General features: G+C 42.0%; 1 protein-coding gene across 2 annotated transcripts in view; it reads right to left on the bottom strand.

Moving 5' to 3' along the window:
* Positions 1-454: 454 nt before the first annotated feature.
* The window catches only part of LOC101157694 (tetraspanin-9), a 285,376-nt gene continuing 264,171 nt past the window's right edge, over positions 455-21,659 (bottom strand). For both annotated transcript variants that reach the window (XM_011476510.3, XM_004069855.4), the window contains 4 exons: positions 10,479-10,580; positions 8,277-8,408; positions 7,440-7,523; positions 455-1,597 (listed from right to left, as the gene is read on the bottom strand). In XM_011476510.3, the coding sequence (XP_011474812.1) occupies positions 1,526-1,597; positions 7,440-7,523; positions 8,277-8,408; positions 10,479-10,580 (390 nt within the window). In that variant the 3' untranslated portion in view covers positions 455-1,525. The remainder of the gene's footprint in view (positions 1,598-7,439; positions 7,524-8,276; positions 8,409-10,478; positions 10,581-21,659) is intronic.

Raw genomic sequence — 21,659 nt, 5'->3', positions numbered from 1 at the left:
CGCCCATGACAATGGTGTTTTTAACATGTTCTCATGGCATTTTTCTGACAATGGAGGACATTTATAAAGAAAATTGAGCTTAAAATTGCATTTTAACAACTCAGAAGGGAATTTCTAATGACTTCTGCTGCTCTGCAGAAACTATGTCCCAGAAAACGAAAGAGCTTTTTAGATTTATGCCCAAAAACGTCCCAATCATGATGAAAAGAAGGCTTGAATAGACGATCAAAGTGGGACTTGAACTTTAAGACGAGAGTTCTTCAGTTCATTCAAAGATAATGAGCAGAAATGAATGATAACTTTTGGAGTTACCGCTCTCCCTGCCTCATTCATCCTTTGACATTTTCCAAACGCATTAGCTCGCAGTAAAGCGAGGTCACGGCCTCGCTGATTTTCAAGCTAAAAGGCGGCTGAAATGATTTATTTTCCAGCCACTTCATCTCAGGAGATTTGGAGCAAACGCACCGGAGGGTGCTCTCTTTAAGTCGCCGTACTCCGTCTGAGGCGGCGCATAAATGTGCAAACGGCCCGGCCTCCGTTCTCCCCGCCTGCATGTAAAGCCGGCTCACGTGAAAGGTGCCAACCAGAGGTGGAAGTAAGTAATGAGCAGGAATGTGAGCTGAGATGGTGGTGGTGCGTGAGCGACATGAAGGGAGAAGACGGTAAAAAGAAGGGCGGGAACAGAGGATCAGGGAAAAGTGTCTCGCCTCCACGGCTGAAACCATCGAGGCTGCTGTTGGGTTTTTTTTCTTCCTCTGCTGCTTTCTTTGTATGCATTACAGGACAGAAACACACTCATACGATCAAGTCCAGAAGAGCGTCATCCTCTCAAAACGTGTCCAGTGGCGGTTTCCAATCCATGAATCTAGGAAAATGTGGTATAAAATAAACTCTCATGGTTGAATTCCTCTTTACCAAAGTCTGAGGTGAAACGCTCGCCTCAGACTCGACTGCACCGATCTCCACGCTTACATTCCACAGGAGTGCTGATGTCACCAACAAAAATACATTTAAGCTGAAAAACTAAGATATTTCCAGGAGGGCTTAAAAAAAGAAACCAAAATAAAACCGACGGCATGCCGTATCGGATCTGTACTCATTTACAGGGGATAAGCAGGGGGCTTCTTCTTCTCAACACCAGGAAAGGAATCCCCCGTGTCATGGGTGTCTTTGCTGTGGAGAGGCCTTCACAGTCTCCATCCTCTGCTCCGGTAAAGTGTTAGTCCAAGCAAAATAAGCCCACATAGTATTAATAATAATACAACCAAGTATGCTCATGAAGAGTGCCAACAAATGGGATGCTCTTCGTGCCGAATGTCCCTTGTTGTTGTCCCTTCCAGTTGTGTTACTCTTTGGCAAAATGAATGAGAAGATGAAAGAGCGGGAAAGGGCAGGAACACATCTGGAAGCTGTACAGATCAGGGAAGGGGAGGCAGGATGCTCCACGGAGATTAAAAACGACGGGAGAAGTGATGTGTGTGAGTCTAATCCCATCCTCTTCGTCAGGCGACCCCGTCCGAGGAGGCTAGGCGTCGTACTTCTTCCCCGTTCTGTGGATGTGGTGGAAAAGTATCATGGAGAACGCCATTCCCAGGAGCTGCGAAGGAAACGAGAAGCAGAACGTCAGATTTCCGTTCCTCTAATCAAACATCACAACAGCAGAGCCGGTTTTCTGTTTGATGTCGACGCTCCTCTCTTCTGCAGCAGCTCCGACCGTTTGCTGTCCGTCCTCTCAAACGGATCTTTGTGGCGGAGAAAATGAACAGCAAGCATCAAGCCATTGAAGGAAATTGAGATGCCACTGAATCAAAGTACCCAGCTCCCTCTTTGAAGTTTCCATTACCCCCCTCCCCGATACGTTCCGACATCAAACGCCGTCACATGGCGGCTCCTAAAACTGTGATGGGGAACTTTTGGGGTAAAAACTCACACATTTTCAATATAAGGGGAGCAAGATCTGGAGATGGCTGCGCTTCCTGATGAACCTGGAGAAGCCGTCGGCTTTCTTAAGTTTTAGTCAAAATCTAATTTGCGGAGCTGCTTAGGAGTGAAATCCCACCTTAAGCTCCTGTCATTCAAACCGGATCCGGCGTGTCGGGTGGATCCACCGCTGGAATGATGAGTCAACTCAATTATTTACACATGGCTGATTATGGTTTTGTTTAGGCGGCGGGGGGGCACCAAGCCTCATCCTCCACCGTTACAGAACTTAGTGAGAAAGCATTTTGGATGGAGAAAGGAATTCAGCCAGCGTAAGTCTAAATTTAGTCTCAATCCTTCGCTAACCGCATCCAAGCGCCCGTGGCTACCATGTAACGCTGCCGACTCCAGGAGGATCCGCTCTTCATCACACTCTTTGTCGTCATGTCCTCCACCTTGCCTTTAAATGAGATAATCTGACAGCTCGGCTTCCCATCCCAGACTCCCCACACCCACTTTGAAGCAAACGTTGAAGGAAGGAATTGAGATCCGGGAGAAAAGGTTCAGACTGACGGAAGCTTGGATAACAGTCTGGGAGGATCACACAGGCGTGGATTTTCTCTGGTGACACGCTGTTTGTTGGGGTTATGTTGTTGTTTTGCTTTTGCAAACTATACCCTTATTTATATTTAAAAAACAACAACAATTATTGTCATTGTAGCTTTGGCTTAAGGCTCAGTCTGGTACAGAGGTTGATCCGGACGGGTTCTGCGGGTTTCTTGGCTCCGTGGACGATCATCTAAACTACCCAACAACCCTCAGGTTCTTCCCCGTCACATTTATTAACCTCCTAAACGCCAAATGATGCAGATACACATCAGCTATTTTGGGTCCAAACTTATCTTAGCATCCACTTAAAAGCTAAAACATAAGTGGAAATAATTCTAAAAGGTTAATTCTGTAATCCAGTGTTTTTCGACCTTTTTTGAGCCACGGCACACTTTGACCCTGACAAAAATCCCGTGGCACACCAGCATCCAAAAAAAAAAAAAAAGCAGAAATTCATGGTCTGTATTGATCGACAGCACCCCCCCCCCCCCCGCGCGCAATCTCACGTGGATTTGTGTGATAATTGTGGCAGAAAAAGCAGGAAGTTGCGGCTGTTTTTTTCTAAGAGATGAACCACCAGCTAAAGACGAGCTTCAGCTAGTATTTTTGTTAGAACTGAGCGACTTTATCAGCAGAATAAAGTCGCTCAGTCGCATCAGTCTGATTGGTCAGACTGATGACATGTGATTAAGCCTTCAAGAATGATTGGCGGAGACAGTTAAAGGGGCGGGACTTTTCTTTACACAGTTATAGCTGCAGCTAAATCGCGGTACCGTGATTCTTATCAAAATGTCTTTAATAGAATTAAATAAACACAAAGAAAAAGTAATTTTAACATATTTTATATTCCTAACTACTCAGTGTTTTATCAGGGCCTGTTTGGATGAACAAAGAGCTGATTTCCTGTAGATGGAAAATGTTTTTAGATCAGTTAATGAGGGCAATTTCCCACGGCGCACTTGACCATCTCCCACGGCACACTAACGTGCCGCGGCACACTGGTTGAAAAACACTGCTGTAATCAAAGTCGTAAAAGTATGAAATAACAATGACGCAGATGATGCTGCATGGGGTTCTGCCAACAGAGATTGACTTTTTATTTTTAATCCCACAGAATGAACAGAAGAAATGTTAAAATGATCTTCATTGGTGACTGAAGATCATCTGGATCCACAGCTGCACTGAAATCTCTGTTGTTTCTGCAAATGTTCTGCTCATTTCTCTCTACCAACCCTAAATTAATGAAAATAAAAAAAGAGGTCAGAATGCATTAAGAAAAGAGGAGTGGCCTCAAAGGAAGAACTGATTATGAAGAACAAGCAGATTTATAAATCTAACCTGATGTGAGGCTCAAAATGTGAGCATCACATTTGTTTTTTTCCAGAAATTCAATACAATTAATCTGTTTTACGAGAAACATTGATAAAAATCAATGCTGGGAAAAAAACACCATGATTGGCTGCATTAATGACGAAGTTTCCTCAAGGTTTAATAAAAAAAGCTTTAGGTGGAGGCGCAAACTGGAGATAAACTTTAATACGTTTTAAAGACAAAACATTTTTTTTAAATCTTTGTTAAAAATTAAAAAAAACAACCTTTTAGCAAATCAGTGAAAAGAGAAAAACGACAGATTTGCTGTAGAGCTGACGATAATATGGGTGTCCTGCTTCTTTTGCTGGGCTCACAGTGGAGCTGCTAATGGACCGATCCGGCTTTAAATGTCATTTAGCTGAATAGAGAGGAGAACTGTGGCAAACAGGTGTCTGTTTTTAATGGAGCCTCATTTATCCGGACCCCACCGATCCGTCCCTTTCCAGGGGAGGCCAGATTAAAGGCAGCAGAATTAACTGGATCTGGTGGCTCTTTTTCCTCCTTCTGGAATCACTTTGGATGAAACCTCTCTCAGGATGGCGAGATAACTCCGCACTATGGCGTCCTCAGGATGCTGCCGAGCATTTATGATTCCTGCAGAAGGAGCTTCTGTGTCAGATGAGTCAGAGCCACCGTGGCGGTCCAAGGAGCCGCGTGGTTTTCCTGCGACAAAAAGGGCCGCCGCCGAGGGCGAAGGAAGATTACCCTGAAGTTTAAGCCCACTAACCGCATGCTCACTTTTATTACATTCAACAAGCAGATTTCTGCGGAGGCCAGCGTGCTCTGAATGAAGAGAGGATTAATGTTCAGAGGCTTAAGGCTGGCTTTGACACCGGGGTGCAAAGCAGAGAAATCCCAGCGGCTGATGGACAGAACCGTCATACCCGGAGATGAAAATGCACAGCAGTACACAGCAAACAGCTAAAGATAGCAGACGCGGCAGGTGGGCCGAACGCACACGGCTCTTTCGCTGCAGGGCCGGAGGATTGCAAAGGATTGGAAGGTGAGGAGCAGCCTGAACTGTCGGGTACAGTAGGTGCCGGAGATTAGAGGGATTTAGGAAAAAGGTGCCGCGCAGACTTCTATTGTTATGAAAGCTGGCCGGGAAGAGAGCTCAGGTGAGAAAAGGTGGACATTTTCAGAGGTGAAGGAGTGTGAAAATATTCATGCAAGATCTTAAGCGGACCGTCTGCCGCTTTTCTGGTTGTTGTTACTATTTTAAAAAAGAAAAAAAGAAGGAAACTTGCCCCTAAATCTTTTTCAGATTAGAAAGAAAATTCATATTTTACTGAATGAAAATATGTAGAAGAAAGAAACAAGACAAAATAATCAATAAAAGAACAATGTCGGTCACAGTTTAGTGTATTATTCAGAAATGAACACGTAAACACAGAAACTTCCAGGTATTGATGCTTCAGGATTCTTAATTCTGTCTGATAAAAGTTATGAACCGGATAATGATAAATCATTTAATAAAATGGTTGTGGTAGAACTGGATTATATAAGTTTGCTTCCTTCCACTCTCTTTAAATCAATCTTTGATTTAATGTCTAATTAAGTAAGTATTATTAACTAAGTATTATTCTTTTTTGATTGCTTGAAATAAACCATTTCAAATCAAATTAAATCAAATCAAAAATTAAGGGTTAAAAATTGTCTGATAATAAAGCTGGCTCAACAAAAACTTATATTCTGATATGAAAAACACCTAGAGGATCATTCTGTTGAAGTTTTAAAGAGCAATCAGCTAATTTAGCCACCAAGCTCCTGTTTTATGGAATAAACTCCCAGCTCATGGAAGAGAGGCCGACTCAGTTTCTACATTCAGTTAGACTGAAAAGATTCCTCTTTGGACTAACTAGTAATCAGAGAATATTTAACTTACTGCTAATTTGTTGAAATTTATCTTAATAACAATAAAATTGTTAGTAGGCTGCTAGTAATTTTGAAGCTGGGGTAACTATGGTGCACTGGGGTTCTGTCCTCTTTTCTTTCCTCTATTCTTGATCATTATTCATCCTCTAGTTCCCTCTGTTTGGTGCAGTGATTCATGTACTGTCCCTCTTTCCCTCTCCCCTCCTGGGAAGGGGGAGGTCTTTTAGTTGGCTCATCCGTGCTCCTGTCCCTGACCGTGTACCTCGTCTCTGCTCCTGCTCCTACACCTGGCTGTGGACCCCCCCTCTGGCTCGACTCGCGCCCCCAGCCGTCCCCCCCAACTTAATATGGATGAAGCTCAGAGAGTTACATAAGTTAATTCTTCTCTGTCCGTCCTGGGGGAGGATCCCTCCTTCATGTGGACACCCCTGAGGTTTCTTCGTTTTTTCTGGATCCCGTTTTTTTTTTCTCCTTACAGAGAAGGGGGGTCAAAGGGCAGGGATGCCCAGTTTAGTTTAGTCTGTGTAGTTAAAGTTTAGTATTATATTATTGAATTCTATGCATTTATGATCCTTTTGATTCAATTTACAATTACCGTTACGAAGCCCATCGAGACGACTGCTGTTGTGAATTGGGACTATACAAATAAAATTGAATTGAAGTAAAACAGTTGTACTGATGATACCTTCGTCACATGCACCTGTACAGGGCTTGATCCGGACAGGTTTTTGGGTTGTCCGGCTCCGTGGAGCGTCGTAGAGAGGAGAGAGGATCGGCCTCATTCTAAAGGGAGCGCAGGTGTGTCTCGCAGTTCCCCTGCAGCTCATACGACACGCCAAATAAGGTCATGAACAGAACGGACGGGCTTCTAGCTCAGTTTGCAAGATTAAAAAAAGGAACCGGCACGCCTGCCTCTCTCCTACTTCACCCTTTCGTGTTGTTCAAGTGTTGCGCTGACCGCACATATCCACCCATGAGATGAGTTTGGACAAAGACACTAGATTTATAACCCTGAACTTACTCAGGATACCCAACTTTTAAAAGAAAATCCGTGTTTTCACACTGAAGCTTTTTTTAAGTTAACAGAAAAGTGCAAACTATTTTCAGAATTTAATCTAGTAATGTGGGAAACGTGGCTGCTTTGTCCTGCAGGTGTGGTCGCTGTCTCCTCAAAGATGAGGCATGCACACATGCTGGAGTGTTTCGCAGCTCACAAAACCTCATAAACTGTTTTGCATTTCAGAGAGGAACTTCACCAGTCGATGTCACCTTTCCGTAAAAATCGCGGGCTGTCGAGCGGCGACGTCGCTCCCAGTTTTCTCAGAAGCAGCCTGCAGGCACACATGCAGCTCGTTTGTGTCTGCGCAGCTGCTGCACGACTGAGACAAACGTATTAATACAGGAGACCCAAAAAATTATCGACTTCGGACCATGAATATCACTATAGAAGATGGACAGAAAGAGGAATGCCACCAAGGCTGTGAGGCTTTATCTGCTGGTCTGTATGCAGCATCTTTTCTCTCCTCCCATGCAGGCGACTCCTTACCTGACTCCAGCAAATAAAGCAGGTGGCTCTGAATCTCAGCTGATATTTCAGAAGGCGTGGGAGCGCAGAACGCCTCACCGGCCTCAGAAGTTTCCAGAGGGATGTTTTTAAATCTCACCTGCACCACCAAGATGACCGTGCCGATGGTTCCCAGCACGTGCTTGTTGTCGTCCAGCCATTCCTCCACCTTCTCGAAGCAGCCCTGAAAATGCAACACCTTCGATCGGCTGAGGATAAAAACAATTCGTCTGTGTTTGGGTTTAGTCGGAATTAGCGTCTTGAGCGCGGATGCTGAGGCGCAGCGTGAAGCTGCCTCCTCTTTTAATCCTCTACTTTGGATCGGCCATTAAAAACATGGCTGCCCAAAGCAAGGGAAGACTGAACAAAAATGACTTTTAATAACAAACACATCTGTTGTGACCAAAGATGATTTCGTTTTTTTTATTAAAAAGGATATACAAATAAAACAGAGGGAGTTATTGCTAAAAACAAATTATTTGAAAGAGATGACTTGTAAACAGAATGTAAATTCCTAGTATGTAAATGTGTTTTGCAGCACAGCTGAGGACCGGGATAATTTCATTGTAACTGACTGACTATAAGATAAAGGCCATGATGTTAACGGCTCCCCAGCTTCAGTATGCGGGGGCCAAACACCCATCTAATTTACATTTACTGCCTCCTGGTTTCCCTGAGCTGGAATTAGGGATGCCTTAGTGGTCGTTCTGGACCGGCGTGCTGCTGTTTTGTAAGGCTGTGCTCTTTGTGGATCCGTCTGGACTCATTTTGCATTTTGGTGGTGTTCCTTTGCCTGGGATTTAGAGTTCCCTCCCTCCATTTCATCTGGGCTTCTTGAGTTTGCATCCAAACAGAAAAAAACCAAACAAACTCTGCACTGTCCTGTGCTTTCAGTGCAGAGGAAGTCATGTTTGCGTCTGCATGGTGATGAACTCACCCGCTCCCAGAACATGCTGGTGGTGTTGCGTCCACAGTTCTGGTAATGCTCCTGGCAGCAGCGGTCAGGAACCACCTTTTCCTGCAGGGCCTCGTACCAGTCGCTGTAGGCGTTCACGCCGCAGCACTTCCACTGCAAACGGCCACACAGTGTGATGTCAGAGCTTCACTCAAACAGGTAATGGCGGCTAACCACCAGTGCCAAAGGAAAAGAATGCTCCTCCTAATGAATTCACATATTAACTATAATTACACACAGTCACATGCTGATATTTGTCCTTTATAAAAAGACATTTTACAGAAACCTTTGGCTCCTTTAAGCAGAATCTCAACATGTTTTCCCACAAAGAAAATGTTGAGTCTTTAATTCTTTTACAAAGGCGTAAATATGCACATTATTTTTTAATATTTAACAATCTGTTGTAGAGAAAAATGCATATAACTGTATAACAAAGACAGTAAGCTTTAAATAAAGATAAACTCCAATAGTTTCAAAGTGATGTTCAGACAAAAATACAGCAGTGAAAAGCTTTATAGCATGTACCGGGTGATTACTCGATTCTGATTGGCTGGAGGGTCTGAAGCGACGTGGACACCCATAAAAGACGTTTTGGTCAAATTGTCTGATTTTTTCTATGAAAATGTTCACCTAAATGCCAGTGGGTAACCGGAACAACAGAAAGATTTATATTTAAAATAAAATTATCATTAAATAATGAAATAAACTGTTTGTTGATTCAGATTTAATGATCAGTTTATGGGGGATATTTCCTGCAACAAAAATGATTCAAAAAACTACTTGTGGACCTTTTCTTACTTTGAAACAAACTATTGCTTCATCATCTGGACAAAACAAGCGATAAAAGAGAAGATAAGACAGTTTTCCCTCTGAAAATGACGCTTTGGATCACTTTATGTCTCACTCCGATTTTCTGATCTATTGTCAAAACATCCCAGTGCCCTTTTAATTATGAAAATGCAGTTTTTAGCCAAAACCAAAAAATCCTGTGTCACTTTCTAGGACATAGTTTCTGCAGAGCGGCAGGAGCTCACTGAGAGCTCTCTGTTTACAGCAGTGCAACAAAAAGGGCGAGCTATCCAGCGGAACAGTTTTAAGCTTAGTGATCTGTGTGTCAATTAAGTAATTTTAGCGTTATATGTGCGGCGTGTACGCGATAAAAAAATTATACATTGGTGGTACATTCCTAAAAAATCTGTGAAACAAATTTGGAACGGTCGTGGAAAGACACAAATTTGCGTCTAAATCTTGCAAATATCACGCACAATTGCTTAAGATTGACGTATTTCTCAGATAATCAAAGATCCGTCGGCAGAAACCCTCGAAAGACTTCTGAACGATGACGTAAACGAACGATGAACGCAAAAAACACTTAGAAGTTACGCACATGCTCCGGGTGAATACTCAATTCTGATTGGCTGCTGGGTGTGCATTAAAACGTGAGCTCTGTGGCGGAGCTAGGTGCTATGTCCGGAGAATCGCTGCGGTGTAGCGAAGCAGCAAGCTTGGGCATCCTAAATCTTAGGATATTTTTCTTATATTCATTGAGAGAATAATAAATTGATCATTCTTATTTTTCATTGTCCTTTCTAGAGCAAATGCGGGTCACAGAGACATGGAAGTTACCGCTGAAAGCGGCTTTTGTGGCCGAACGGAGAGCGTATCTGTGTTTATGAATGACTTATGACGTGAATAATTCTTTCGTCCGCACAAATTAATTATTTTGTGGGAACGGAATATTATTTCGTGCGTAAAAGATATTAATTTGTGGGAACAAGATATATTTTATTTTTTTATTTCAGGGCGCGGGCGGACGGTTCAGGCTTCTGAAATGCACACTTCGTCGGCCAGTAACCCTTACATTTCATGCCAGACGGAAATTTCCCACCGGGATAAGGTACGAAGTGATAGTGTGACACGGCCTTTAACATATGTTCAGCATGAAGTCCACTTTCATCCGCTGGTTAGTCCTCATTCTCCAGCTACAGAAGAGCAAGCGGCATGTTACCATGAGAACGTATCGCTATCAAATAGTCTGCTTCACCTGAAACACGATGTTAGCATTAATTAAATAAACAAATTTTTTTCGTCAGTAAAAGTGAGATGAAAGGTTAGCATTCGTGGGCAGAAACCTGCCTCCTCAGCACAAACGTTAACGGCAGAGTTGAAAGCGTGCACGCTAACCTCCGCCTGGATGATGTTCCACGCGTTCCGGAGGCCCAAGTTGTTTTCTGAGTTGTAGAGAGCCAGGCCGTCCTTCAGGTCCTGCTTGGCGTTCATCCTCACCTGCAGATGAAGAACAAACATCCGGCGTAGTTAAAGGTGATGGTAGATCAGAAACTTCAGTTACGGCGTGAAGAAAGACGTTGGTGATCCCACCAACGAGGGATCAGGGGGTTGAAGCTCCTGACTTTGCTGGTTTCAGAGTAAACAGCAGCAGCTTAGTGTTTGTCCAGATAAATGCTTTCATGCAAAACGGTTTTATTGTCCACAGATTTCATTCCTCATAAAGTTCATGACAATAATCGTAAAATCTGTTTATGAGAGTCGTTAGTCATGAAAATCCTCTTAAAATTGAGCGGCTTCATTCATTCATTCATTCATTCATTCATTCATTCATTCATTCATTCATTCATTCATTCATTCATTCATTCATTCATTCATTCATCTTTCTCACTCGAACATTCATTGAATGCAAAGTTTAGTGGATGTATCATAAAACATTTAACCAAACAATTTCAGCAAGAATTTCAGAAGTTTCAATTCAAAAAACGTTGTCATCCGTCACTATTTTCACCGCTTTAATCAACATTTTTTTTTGCAGTTTTTTCTAAACCTCAAAAAATGTCTGAAACGTCTTCTGAAGCATTTTGCGGGGAGTAGTCAGGGTCAAAATCTGACAGACTGACAAATACTGCTAATGTGCATCTCATAAAAGTCCATGTTGACTTTATTTGGACTTCTTTGGGCTAAAAACAGTCCGTTTGCATCTCCATGGTCCTGTTATTATTACTTAAACTATTCTGTCACACTGAGAAGTATAGAATAAGAACAATGGTCTGGAAATACTCTTTTCTAGACTTTCTAATTATGATGAGACAAAATAGCAGCAATAATTTGTTGATTTTTGTTACAAATTCTCCTATCAATTCAAATTTCCTTCATGCTCCCCCTCCGTGTAAAAGTCTTTTACCGTCATGGCATTTTTTGACGTCTTTGGTCCGTCTCAATGCTTTTGTTTGCCACCTTGATGTGGAAAACATGGATCACCCACGTCCAGTCTCTCCACACAACCTGTTCAAGCAGGCATGTGATTGTGCACGCCTTCACATCAGAAGGGGCGGGGGGGGGTGTTCTTCTACAGAACTTTATTTTGCTGGAGATGCTCCATCAGATGCACAGCTTAAGTATTTCAAACGCAAACGAGAAAAAAAATAACGCGAGAACGGCGGCCTGTAACAGTGACGTGTCCCTAACAGTAACAACTGGGTCTGAATTCCTTCACTTATCTCCTTAAAGGACTACAGAGTGTGAGACTATTCATTGACTGCACATGAGTACTGGACTGAGTAACCCTTCCCCGTCTAATACAAAATAGGAAGTAGATCCTATAGACTTCTATAGAGAAATAAAAAACTGTTGCTCAGTGATTCTATTGGTCAGAATAACCATTCTTGCTCTGATACCTTTAAAAAAAAACTTTTTCATTATAATTCTCTTTTTCCCCCCATTGTTCAAGTTATTCAAGTAATAAACTGACCAATCAGATGCCTCAATGAAAGTAGGTGGAGCCTCCTGGCCCCCAAGCCCAACGTTCAACACGTTTGACAGATTTTGTGCAGCCTCCTTTTAAGTGGTAGGGGTGTGGCCTTCCAGCAAACTCACTCCTGATTAGCATGACTCGGACCAATCACTGCCTACCGATGATGTCTGATGACGTCACACTGGCTCAGTCCAGTAGAACAGAGGGACTTTCTATCATCCTGGATTTCTCAATTTCCCAAGCTGGGATCAATTAAGTGTCTTTATCTTATCTTATCTTTATTTTAATGCAATTGGAAAACATGCTCACTACTTTACAGTTTCAGAGTGTCTTTAAATCGACTGATTTATATAAAGAAACAGGTGGTTTCCTTATACAAAGGCTAAACCTTGACTTTTGATCCTTTCATTTAGTCAGTTATTTTTGATTTCATCATCCTTGCAAGTTTTTTCTAACCTTCATATGTAGTTAAAGTCTTTCTGACCTTGTGGATTTCTAATTGATATAACTGCCGTCAAATGAGGAATACTTGAATGCCTTCCTGCCCTTCGTGTTGCCATATTAGGAAGCTTCACTCACTTGCAATCTCACGTCTGCAGCTGTGAAAATCTTATGCGTCACTTCGTCGAGCCCTTCTGCAGTGTAAGCAAATCAATTTCTTCTGGAGTGAAGCACGACAATGTCATGAGTGGCAGAGATACTCGTCTCTGGATGATTTAATGAGATAAAAATCAGAGTTTTTGCGCTCCTGCTGCTCCCACGTCTGGGGATTTGCCAGCTGCCAGCAGAGATTGAGAAGCTCGTCAGATACGCGCTGATTACGGCTGACGGGAGGAAAAAGAACCGCCATGCAAAACGTATGACACAAAGGTAATAGTGGCTTTTGAATGTCACCAGATATGATTTTTTAAACAAATAGAAAAAGAAAAACATTAAAAGGTTTAATTTAACTTTTAGTTAAACAAATCTGGTATTTAAAAACAGAATCCTGATTTTGAGCATGGTGTCCAAATTGCTTTTAAAATCCAGGGCACTAGAGATTCCGGCGCTATGTAGTTTTTTAATAGTTAGGGATTAGGGTGAGAATTTGGACACAGCCCCTATTTTAAGTAGGACTCCTGGTGGGTTTTTTTCCCCGTTCTTCCGTCTGTTCCTGCACATATCCCTTGTCCGTTTGCAAAGAAATGTGCCACACGCAACTTTTCTTGTGTTGCACGTGTTGCTCCCCTGACCACCTCCAAGTGACTGAAGGTGTAGCTAAGAGAATTTGGTTGTTTTTTCAAAATAAAAGATTGTTGAGACTGTCATAATTAACTCTCTCTTCTGCAGATCGGTGCCAGTTGATCCACGGACCGGTACCGGTCTGTGGCCCGGTGGTTGGGGACCACTGATATATGTGATTCATAAGTGTTTCTTGCGTTCGTCGATGTGGGCAGATGTCCGTCGAGGGTTTCGGCCAACGGGTCTTTGCATAAATTCCGTTTTGAGCTGTTCAAAATTTTAGGTCGGCTGAGAATTACGCAGTTAACGTGTATCTTACATACGTAATACGCAATTATTACGTAAATCTCACACAATTGTGTACAATTTTTGCAAGATGCATACGCAAATTTGTAGGCAAATCTTCCCACAAGATATAAACGTTATCTGCCATATTTAACTCACAAAGTCAGTCAATTATCCATTAATTAATGATGATATTAATTTAGCTATTCTCGCTGAAGAGTAGGGTCTGTCTAGCTATTTGTATGCACGGGGGTGGGGCTGTCATTCAGACAGCACGCAGTGCGCGTGTAAAATTAATAAAATCTGCGCTAGAGCGCCCCGACTATCGTGTCAACCTGCTGCTATGATGAGCGTATTTTGTGCTCTCTGCGTAGAACACACTGAGGAGCACGGGAAAAAAACGGCTCTCTGCTGCAGAGGATGTGAACAGGTGAACAGGTAGAGAGGAAAAGCAAGTAGAGAGGCGGGGGAGGGGCTTTGGCTTCAAACTCTGTCAGATGGAAACACGGCGTCAGATTCAGACGCAGCTTTCACTGCAGGAGTTCTAGCAGAGACTTTCTCTGGGATGATCTTATGAACTCAAACATTTATTGAAATTGTTTTATATTTACATCATGACATCAATATATCAATATATTGCTGTTTATTTTTGTTTAAATAGCTTCTTTTTTTATGTAGTTTGAGTTGGAAAAATGTATAAACTAAAATGTTTTGTTAAAAAAAACATTGTTGCATAATGAGGAACTAAAACACTTTATGTTCTTAATTTGTAATTTATTTATTTATCGTCCTCAAAAAGTATCGATAAGAGTATTGTTAAAATACTGGATCAATAAACAGTATCAATAAGAGTACCGATAAATCCTTAATGATACCCATCCCTAGCCTTTACGGCGCGCATGTCACATTAAAAATACATAATTAACATACCAATCACTAATGAGTTGCATATAAACAACTCAATAATCACGCACGGTTCATGTTCTATGTTGCTTTACGTGTTCTTTGCTTGGTTCATTCGAGATATTTCTGTGAAGACATCACGTAAAGACCACACATTTTCTCACTTTTTCCAAATATATTCACGTGACGATTTTTCATCTGTGCAAAAATGACGATGTGTGTGACACGGCCTTAAAATACTTTACTTGATTCTGTCTGACAGTCTGCACTGCAGCGCTGCATCTCCGTTTTCACATACGTTGAAGTAAACACGGATTTCCCCGCTTGTCGCCACGACGTCATGCTTGTTTTACCTTCTGCTTTTTGACCACAGCTCCACCTAATCTTATGGGCTCACCCATTCTTTTAAGAGCCCGCCCACAATTGCTGTAAAGGTGAAATGATTGGCTAGAATTGTACTGCTTAACTGAATAGAATACTAAATTGACACGTCCGGAAAAAAGCACTGACATGAAGCAGCAAAATCTGTGTTTTTATTTAGAACTGATACTGACTTGGCACAGAGCTTTGGTACTCATCCTTGGGGTGGGTGGTTGGGGTTTGGACAATGATTGTGCAATGGTTGAACCTGAACTCACAGCACAATCCGAACCGCTTCATAAGTCAGTTCGAGCCAGCCGGCAGAGCTTCAGAGGTCATCGTGGTTTTCTGCTCCTCCCCTAAATGAAGTGAGCCTGGAAGGAAGTGAGCGCTTCAAGAAAACGCCGCCTCCACTACTCGCCCCACGCCTTGAAGTCTCGATACAGAACGTCACGTCAGTATCTGCCTCCCGGGTAAACCAGGCCGCTCTGGTCACAGTACATCCAGACCATCTCAGACTGCAACTGTTTGATCCAAAACAGGTCTCAAATGTGCATAAAAACTGAGAAAACGTTGTGTGATTCTTTCATCATTACTATATGCAGTTTCTGATTACCTGGTTAAATAATTGAATAAACGTTTTAATTCAAAGATCTAACGTGTCAGCTTACAGGCAGTGATGGTTTTTGCGTGTTTTCCATGTTTTCCAAAGCTGTGATCACACAAAAAACAACAGCTTATATAAGAAATTCTCTCCAACCTCTTTAAAGGTGATGCGTTTCATTGCAGATGACAGTTTACTTTCAAGCTGGATACTGAAAAGGATCTGCGCTCTACCTCAGGCTGCTGGAACCACCATTTTTGTCCCATTGCAAAGAAAGAAAAAAAAAAGCACCAGAAGAGCATCATCAATCTCTGCCTTGCTCTTTGTTTCTGCCCTTTATCTTCTGGTTTCCACTCTGGCTCTATGTGATGCTTCTCACTCATTACATAGTCCTGGAACTAACACAGTCACAAGAGATCAAGTGCCTTCCTTCCATGAAGGAGTCTGCATCCCCAATAAGTCACTGCATATGTTCCATTTCCTGTGCGGAAGTCTTTGTTACTGCCTGAAAAGCAACCTAATGATCCAGATTTACTGCTAACGAGAGGCAGAACGATGAGATCAGAACAAAGGGTTTGATCATGCAACACTGACCTATTTCCTCTTTGGAAAAGAGCAAGATTAAAAGATATTTTGTTGCTTCAACCTATTTTTCTTATAAGACAAACAAACTTCTAGATGGAGTTTGTGGGGGTTTTTTTAGCGAGGAAAGTGATGTTACAACGTCTGACTCCTGGTCATTTTTCGCCGTGGGGCATCAATCCCACATTTGTTGACAAAGCCCCGAGAAGCAGCTCATACTTCTCTCGACACGGATGAGCTGATTGTGTCCTGCGGGCTGACCCGCTCTCTGCTCAGCAACACCGGACGGTGCATTCATCACAGGAAGGCTTCGGCTCAGCCAGACAAACAGAAACGGGGCGGGCTTTTCTTCCACCGCTCACCCAAACGCCGTCTGATAAACAGCTGTCTCCAAGTGCTGTAAAAATATTAGCAGATGGTCAGGCCTTGACTTTTTTATTTCATTTTATTTTCATATTTTTTGGGGATTTGGGCTAAAAATGTCATAATTATAATTAAGAAATCCCTGGGAACACTTTGAAAATAGATATGAAGATGATGGGAGTGGAAGTTTAGGGTTTTGGTTTTGGCTTTGGGCGGTACTAATGAAGGTTTCTTTGAGGAAAAAACAGACAGGTAAACTGACAGGTTGTCTGCTGACATCTTAAAGCTTTTTGCAGGCGCAGTGATGCGTTCGTGGTCATTATGGTTGCATGTTCCAAGCAGAAACTATATCCCAGAGAATTAATGACAGAAATGTTCACGTCTTAAGATACAGATAATTGCTTTTTACGCAATTAATGGGCAATGATAGATGCGTCCCGCTGAGCCTCTTCATGTGCTTTTGAATACAATTTAAAAGGAAAAAAGTGACATTATGAGAGAATACTGGTGTCCTAATGAGTTCCCTCATCATTATATCAGTAATGTAACAGCTTCTGTCCATTGAAGAACCTGAACTGACACAGGTAAATTTAAAATTAACTTTAAATAAAACACAGAAACTCCATAATATGCAGGTAGTTTGGATGGAACATTACCATTTGAAAATAGAAAAGGAAAAAGTATAAATGCACCACCTGTGCGGTAAAGCTTTACAGATGGTGTAAAGAGTGTTTTACTGTTATAGTTAAAAATATGTTTATGTTTTTTTTTAAACATTTAAATCTGTCTGAAATCTTCACATCTCAGTTTTTGTAAGTTTCCTCAGTGAATCTCTTTAGAACTTGTGTTTGAAAAGTTTTGACATAAAGTTGAGCTGACTTCAGCATTACTATAGATACTTGATGCTTTATAGGAACAAAAACAACGACCTTTGTTGTGTTTATTGTTGGCTGACCGCTTTGGAACCACTTTATGAAAAACGTAACATGTCAACAGAACCCAGCTGTTACAGAACGGGACCATCCTTCATCTGGATCTGGATCTGGCCGTCCTGCAGCGAGTTCAACGCGTGGTCTCTATGCTCAACCTGCCAAAGACTGAACGTACTAAGCAGACCAGCAGAACTGGAGGTGAGCTGTTGGTCTGTCGTGATGAGCCAGATGTTTCAGTTCAAACAAACTAGAATAACAATAATTCATTGGATTTGAAAGTGGCGTTCAAAGCCCCCCAAAGACTTTGTAAACTTTCAAAACAATGATAGGACAGCACAGATGAAATCTTTAAAGTCCAAAGTGAAAAAGTAGAAACTCAACGTTAAGGATATCTGGGCGAGAAGGGCTCTATCATTCTGGAGCTGAGTGGATGAAGGCTCTGTCCCCCAAGTCGCTGAGGGCTCTGTGACGGGAATGTGGGTGGAGGACCCGAGGCAACCAATGAGGGGAAAGTAAGAAGAAAGTTCTAAAGGTCAAAAGGTTTCATTATGTATGGATTTAAGGATTGGGAGTAAGAATATCTTCTATTCTTTGAGGAATTGAATGCAAATAGAATTTACTGCATGTACTGTAGAACCGTGTCAGACAGAAAGGGTTTGTTTATGATACGTGCGGTGGAATTCTGGACTCGTTGGACCTTAAGGAGAGATTTCTGGGTAAGTTCAATCAGGAGAGGAGTTACAGAAAAACAAGACAGGAGGTAACAAGACTATGGACGCGGATGGATTTAAGGTAGGAAGTGAGGCAGTTGTCGGTTGATATTACAAAGGTAGAGAGAAGCTGTAAAGTATGATGCTAGCTGAGTAGGTACAGGTTATTGAGCTAGCAACGGACAGGTGTGTTTCTGGCAAAAAGGGCAAAGGGTTTGGACCACTGTTGCTGTGAGGAATGTAAGGAGGAGTTCCCGGATCTGTGGGACAAAGTGCACAGACTTTCATTTATACCATCCGTACAGGAAAACAACTGTTTAGCTGTGTAGAAGTCAGCAGTTTCAAAAAGTAGATGTAGGTCCGATACCCTGAGATCCATAGACAATCAGAGAAAAGCTGATAGTTTTAGAGAAAATGGCAGTTTTATCATGATTCGATTCAATTTTGGGTTGGCGGCTTTCCATATCTAGTGGACAGCAACCCGGTATCCCGGGGGTATAAAAAAAGCGGCCCACATTATAATTTTAGACAACTTGCTTGCTAAAGAAACCCAGCAAGGGCAAAGCCCCAGCACCCAAAACAAAGGTCCTAGCGGTCCAACCACAGCAGGAGTCTTTATCTGAGGAAGTGCATCAATGCAGCATCTATGCTGTCTGCCCATTTAGACCCACGGTGGCCAGGGTTGTCGTCCTGTCATTGCCGGGCCCCTGGCCCATGTCAATAGCCCTGTCAAGTGCCCGGGCTGCTACGGTTGGTACCGCTGTCATATTTAACTTTTTCTCAAAACTTCCAATGTCGCAGGCTGGCTTGTAAAAAGGTGAGAGAGTCACGTCCCACGTGGAGCGAAGGAGGTGGAGGTCCTTGAGGATGATAGTTGATCCAGTACTCGCTGCAGCTAGCCAGTTACAGGCAGCGAATGGATGACCAGACGAGTGCAGACCACATCCAAATGTGTTGGAATATCGAGACTAAATGAGTAACAGGTAGCGTTAAACTCCCCAAGAAAAGAAGGTTGAACATAAGAATAAGGGTGCAAGGGAGAAATAAGCCAATCTGACTTATCTGAGTGTGGATGCACAAAAAAAACAAAAGGTAATGAAGTTAGAAAAAAGTAGCTGCAAAATGTGCCAGCATTTGGAGAAAACAAGAAGCAAGGTGTCTTGGGGAAAGCATGAAAGCATTTGTGTAGCATAATTAAAAATAAAAGTCAAAACCAGAAATGCTTCTTCATTTTAAAAAATGAAGCTGCATTTTTTTACTTTAGCAGATAAACGTTTGCTGGTCGGACCAACACGTATCTTCTAAATGTCCTTTTATTACTGTTATGATTATTATTAAGGGTCTGCTCGCTCATATTTTTTTAGTCTTTTCTTCGCTGCAATGACCCCGAAGAAGGGTTAGCATTAGGCTAATAGGTGCTAAAATCATTAGCTGTGGAGGAACAGAACTCTGTGCGGGCAATGCCGCAATGAGCATCTTGGATGTAAATATGTGGGAATAACATCAGCCTTAATTTTGTCTTGACACACCTGGAAACACAAATTCTTTTGATGATTTAGAGTTTCTCAGATCTGCATAGCAGCATTTCCGCCTTCAGCGATCTGGCTGCCGGTCCGAAGACAAAGCTAGTCCCGGGGGAAGTTTCGACGAACCGCGGTGCGTCCGAGGAGGAGAGCGGAAGGCGGACATGCTGCTACGTAGTCCTGAGAAGCTGTGTACAATCATCAGAAGTTCACAACCATCACAAAGCCCTCTCCTCTGCCGCTATCACAAAGCTACACTGCTCCTAGCATTTCTGTGTGTGTTAGCAGCCGGACACATGGAGAAAGCACTGACGTCATCGCCCCGCCTCCCCGCTGGAAATACTAAGTAGAATTGAATTATGCAAAATTTTTCTCAGGGTGGATGTGAAAATGCAAATGCAATCCCCTCTTTGCATTTTCGTTTTAATTATGACACAGAATAAACGGTATTTAAGTAGAAAATGAAAAAGCATTTCGGAGGGTTGATTTTTTATTTTAATTTTGAGTCAAAAATGCAGCTTTATTTTGAAAATGAAAAAGCATTTCTGGTTTTGACTTTTATTTTTAATTATGCTACTCAAATGCTTCCATAGGTAACCAGGTTTTAGTGGAATTATTTGTAAAGCTTTCCTTCTAATAAATTTTCACATTTAGGAGTTTAGGTCTAAAATAAACTGGAAAGATTTATGTTTCCAAATAGAAATAAGCCTGATTGTATTACTGTTGTAGTATGCAATGCACTGCCTCCAAACAGCACATGGAGGAAACTCTGTACGTGGATGTCAGAGAGGATTATTTCATTTATAAAAAGACAAACATAGTTGAGTCTTCATTTAATCTGGACTTAGTCAAGGCGGCACAGAACAGGATGCAACATATTTACTGAAAAGATAAAAGTGCTTTTGTGTGTGTGTGTGCTGTCTGAACTCAAACGAGTGGTTGGCTTGACTTCAGTCATCTGGAAAAGTGTTGACTCATGACCGAAGACTCAACAGACAATTACGCCCGATGCTTTATCCTTTGTTCCATACACTTACAGGATGAGCTTGTATCAATAAACAGAATTGTTCTCTTTCTGAGCTAATTTATCACTCTGCTGCACCTCTTTCAAGCATGACCTGTACTCATATCGTCTCTAATATGATCGTTATTGGATCACACATAATCAGGCCACGCTGGCTTCAACTGTCAAATATTTTGACACATGAGAAGCCAAATTCCAGATCTGCTTTCTTTACACAGGACTAAACAAGTATGTTTGAACTCCTGAGAGTGTGAAAAATGATGAGGAGACAAAAAGCACCTGATACGTTTTCACCATGAACTCACTGCCTGGAGGCACAGCATCACAGCCACACTTTCTATGTGCAAAGCTCCACTACTGTCATAGATGGTCTGATCAGAACATGGGAACTTGTGCGAAAATCAGGAAAATTTGCATTTTACATTGATATAGGATTTGTTGGAGAAGCTGTGAAGACCTGACAAATCCATTTACCCTTAAATTTAGTTTATTGTGAAAAATTCAGAGGCTGATGGAGAGCTGGGAAGCTGCACTTTGTGTCAGTAAACAGCCTAATATACAGCAAATACTGCAGTAAAGCCAAGGATTAGAGCTTTTAATGAGGAGTATTATGGAGGCAAATATGAGCACTTCGTGGAGAAGAGTCATTAAGCAGATGTCAAACATTGTAATATCTTTGAGCTAAATAAAACGTTACAAAAGTTTTTGTTATGATTTAGCAAAAAGTTTAACATAAGCCACAACTGTCCTTAATCGAGGGTTAACCCTTGTGCTATCCTAGGCACTTTAACATTGGGAGTTGGGTCATCTAGACCCACTAGACAGTGCTCTGAACCTTTTTTCTTCAATGATTTGTGATCTTCACTGGTGTCCATGGATTACATGAAATCTTTCCACCTTTATCCACCTTTGTCATGGTAGGGAGAACACGTCAATGGAAGGGGGGGGGGGGGTCATCTAAGATAGCACAAGGGTTACACACCATGGTGACATCAGTGTAACAGAAAAATAAAGAAATGGATTCTGTGGTTCACTTGGTTCGTGGCAAAATATCTAAAATATTACTAAGAAAAATGGGTCTGAGTTCTTATGGGT

The sequence above is a fragment of the Oryzias latipes genome, chromosome 6 (genome assembly GCF_002234675.1).
Source record: "Oryzias latipes chromosome 6, ASM223467v1".
In the NCBI taxonomy this organism is placed as follows: Eukaryota; Metazoa; Chordata; class Actinopteri; order Beloniformes; family Adrianichthyidae; genus Oryzias; species Oryzias latipes.
The sequence above is the reverse complement of the archived record's forward strand: the minus strand, read 5'-3'. Positions and strand labels throughout refer to the sequence as shown.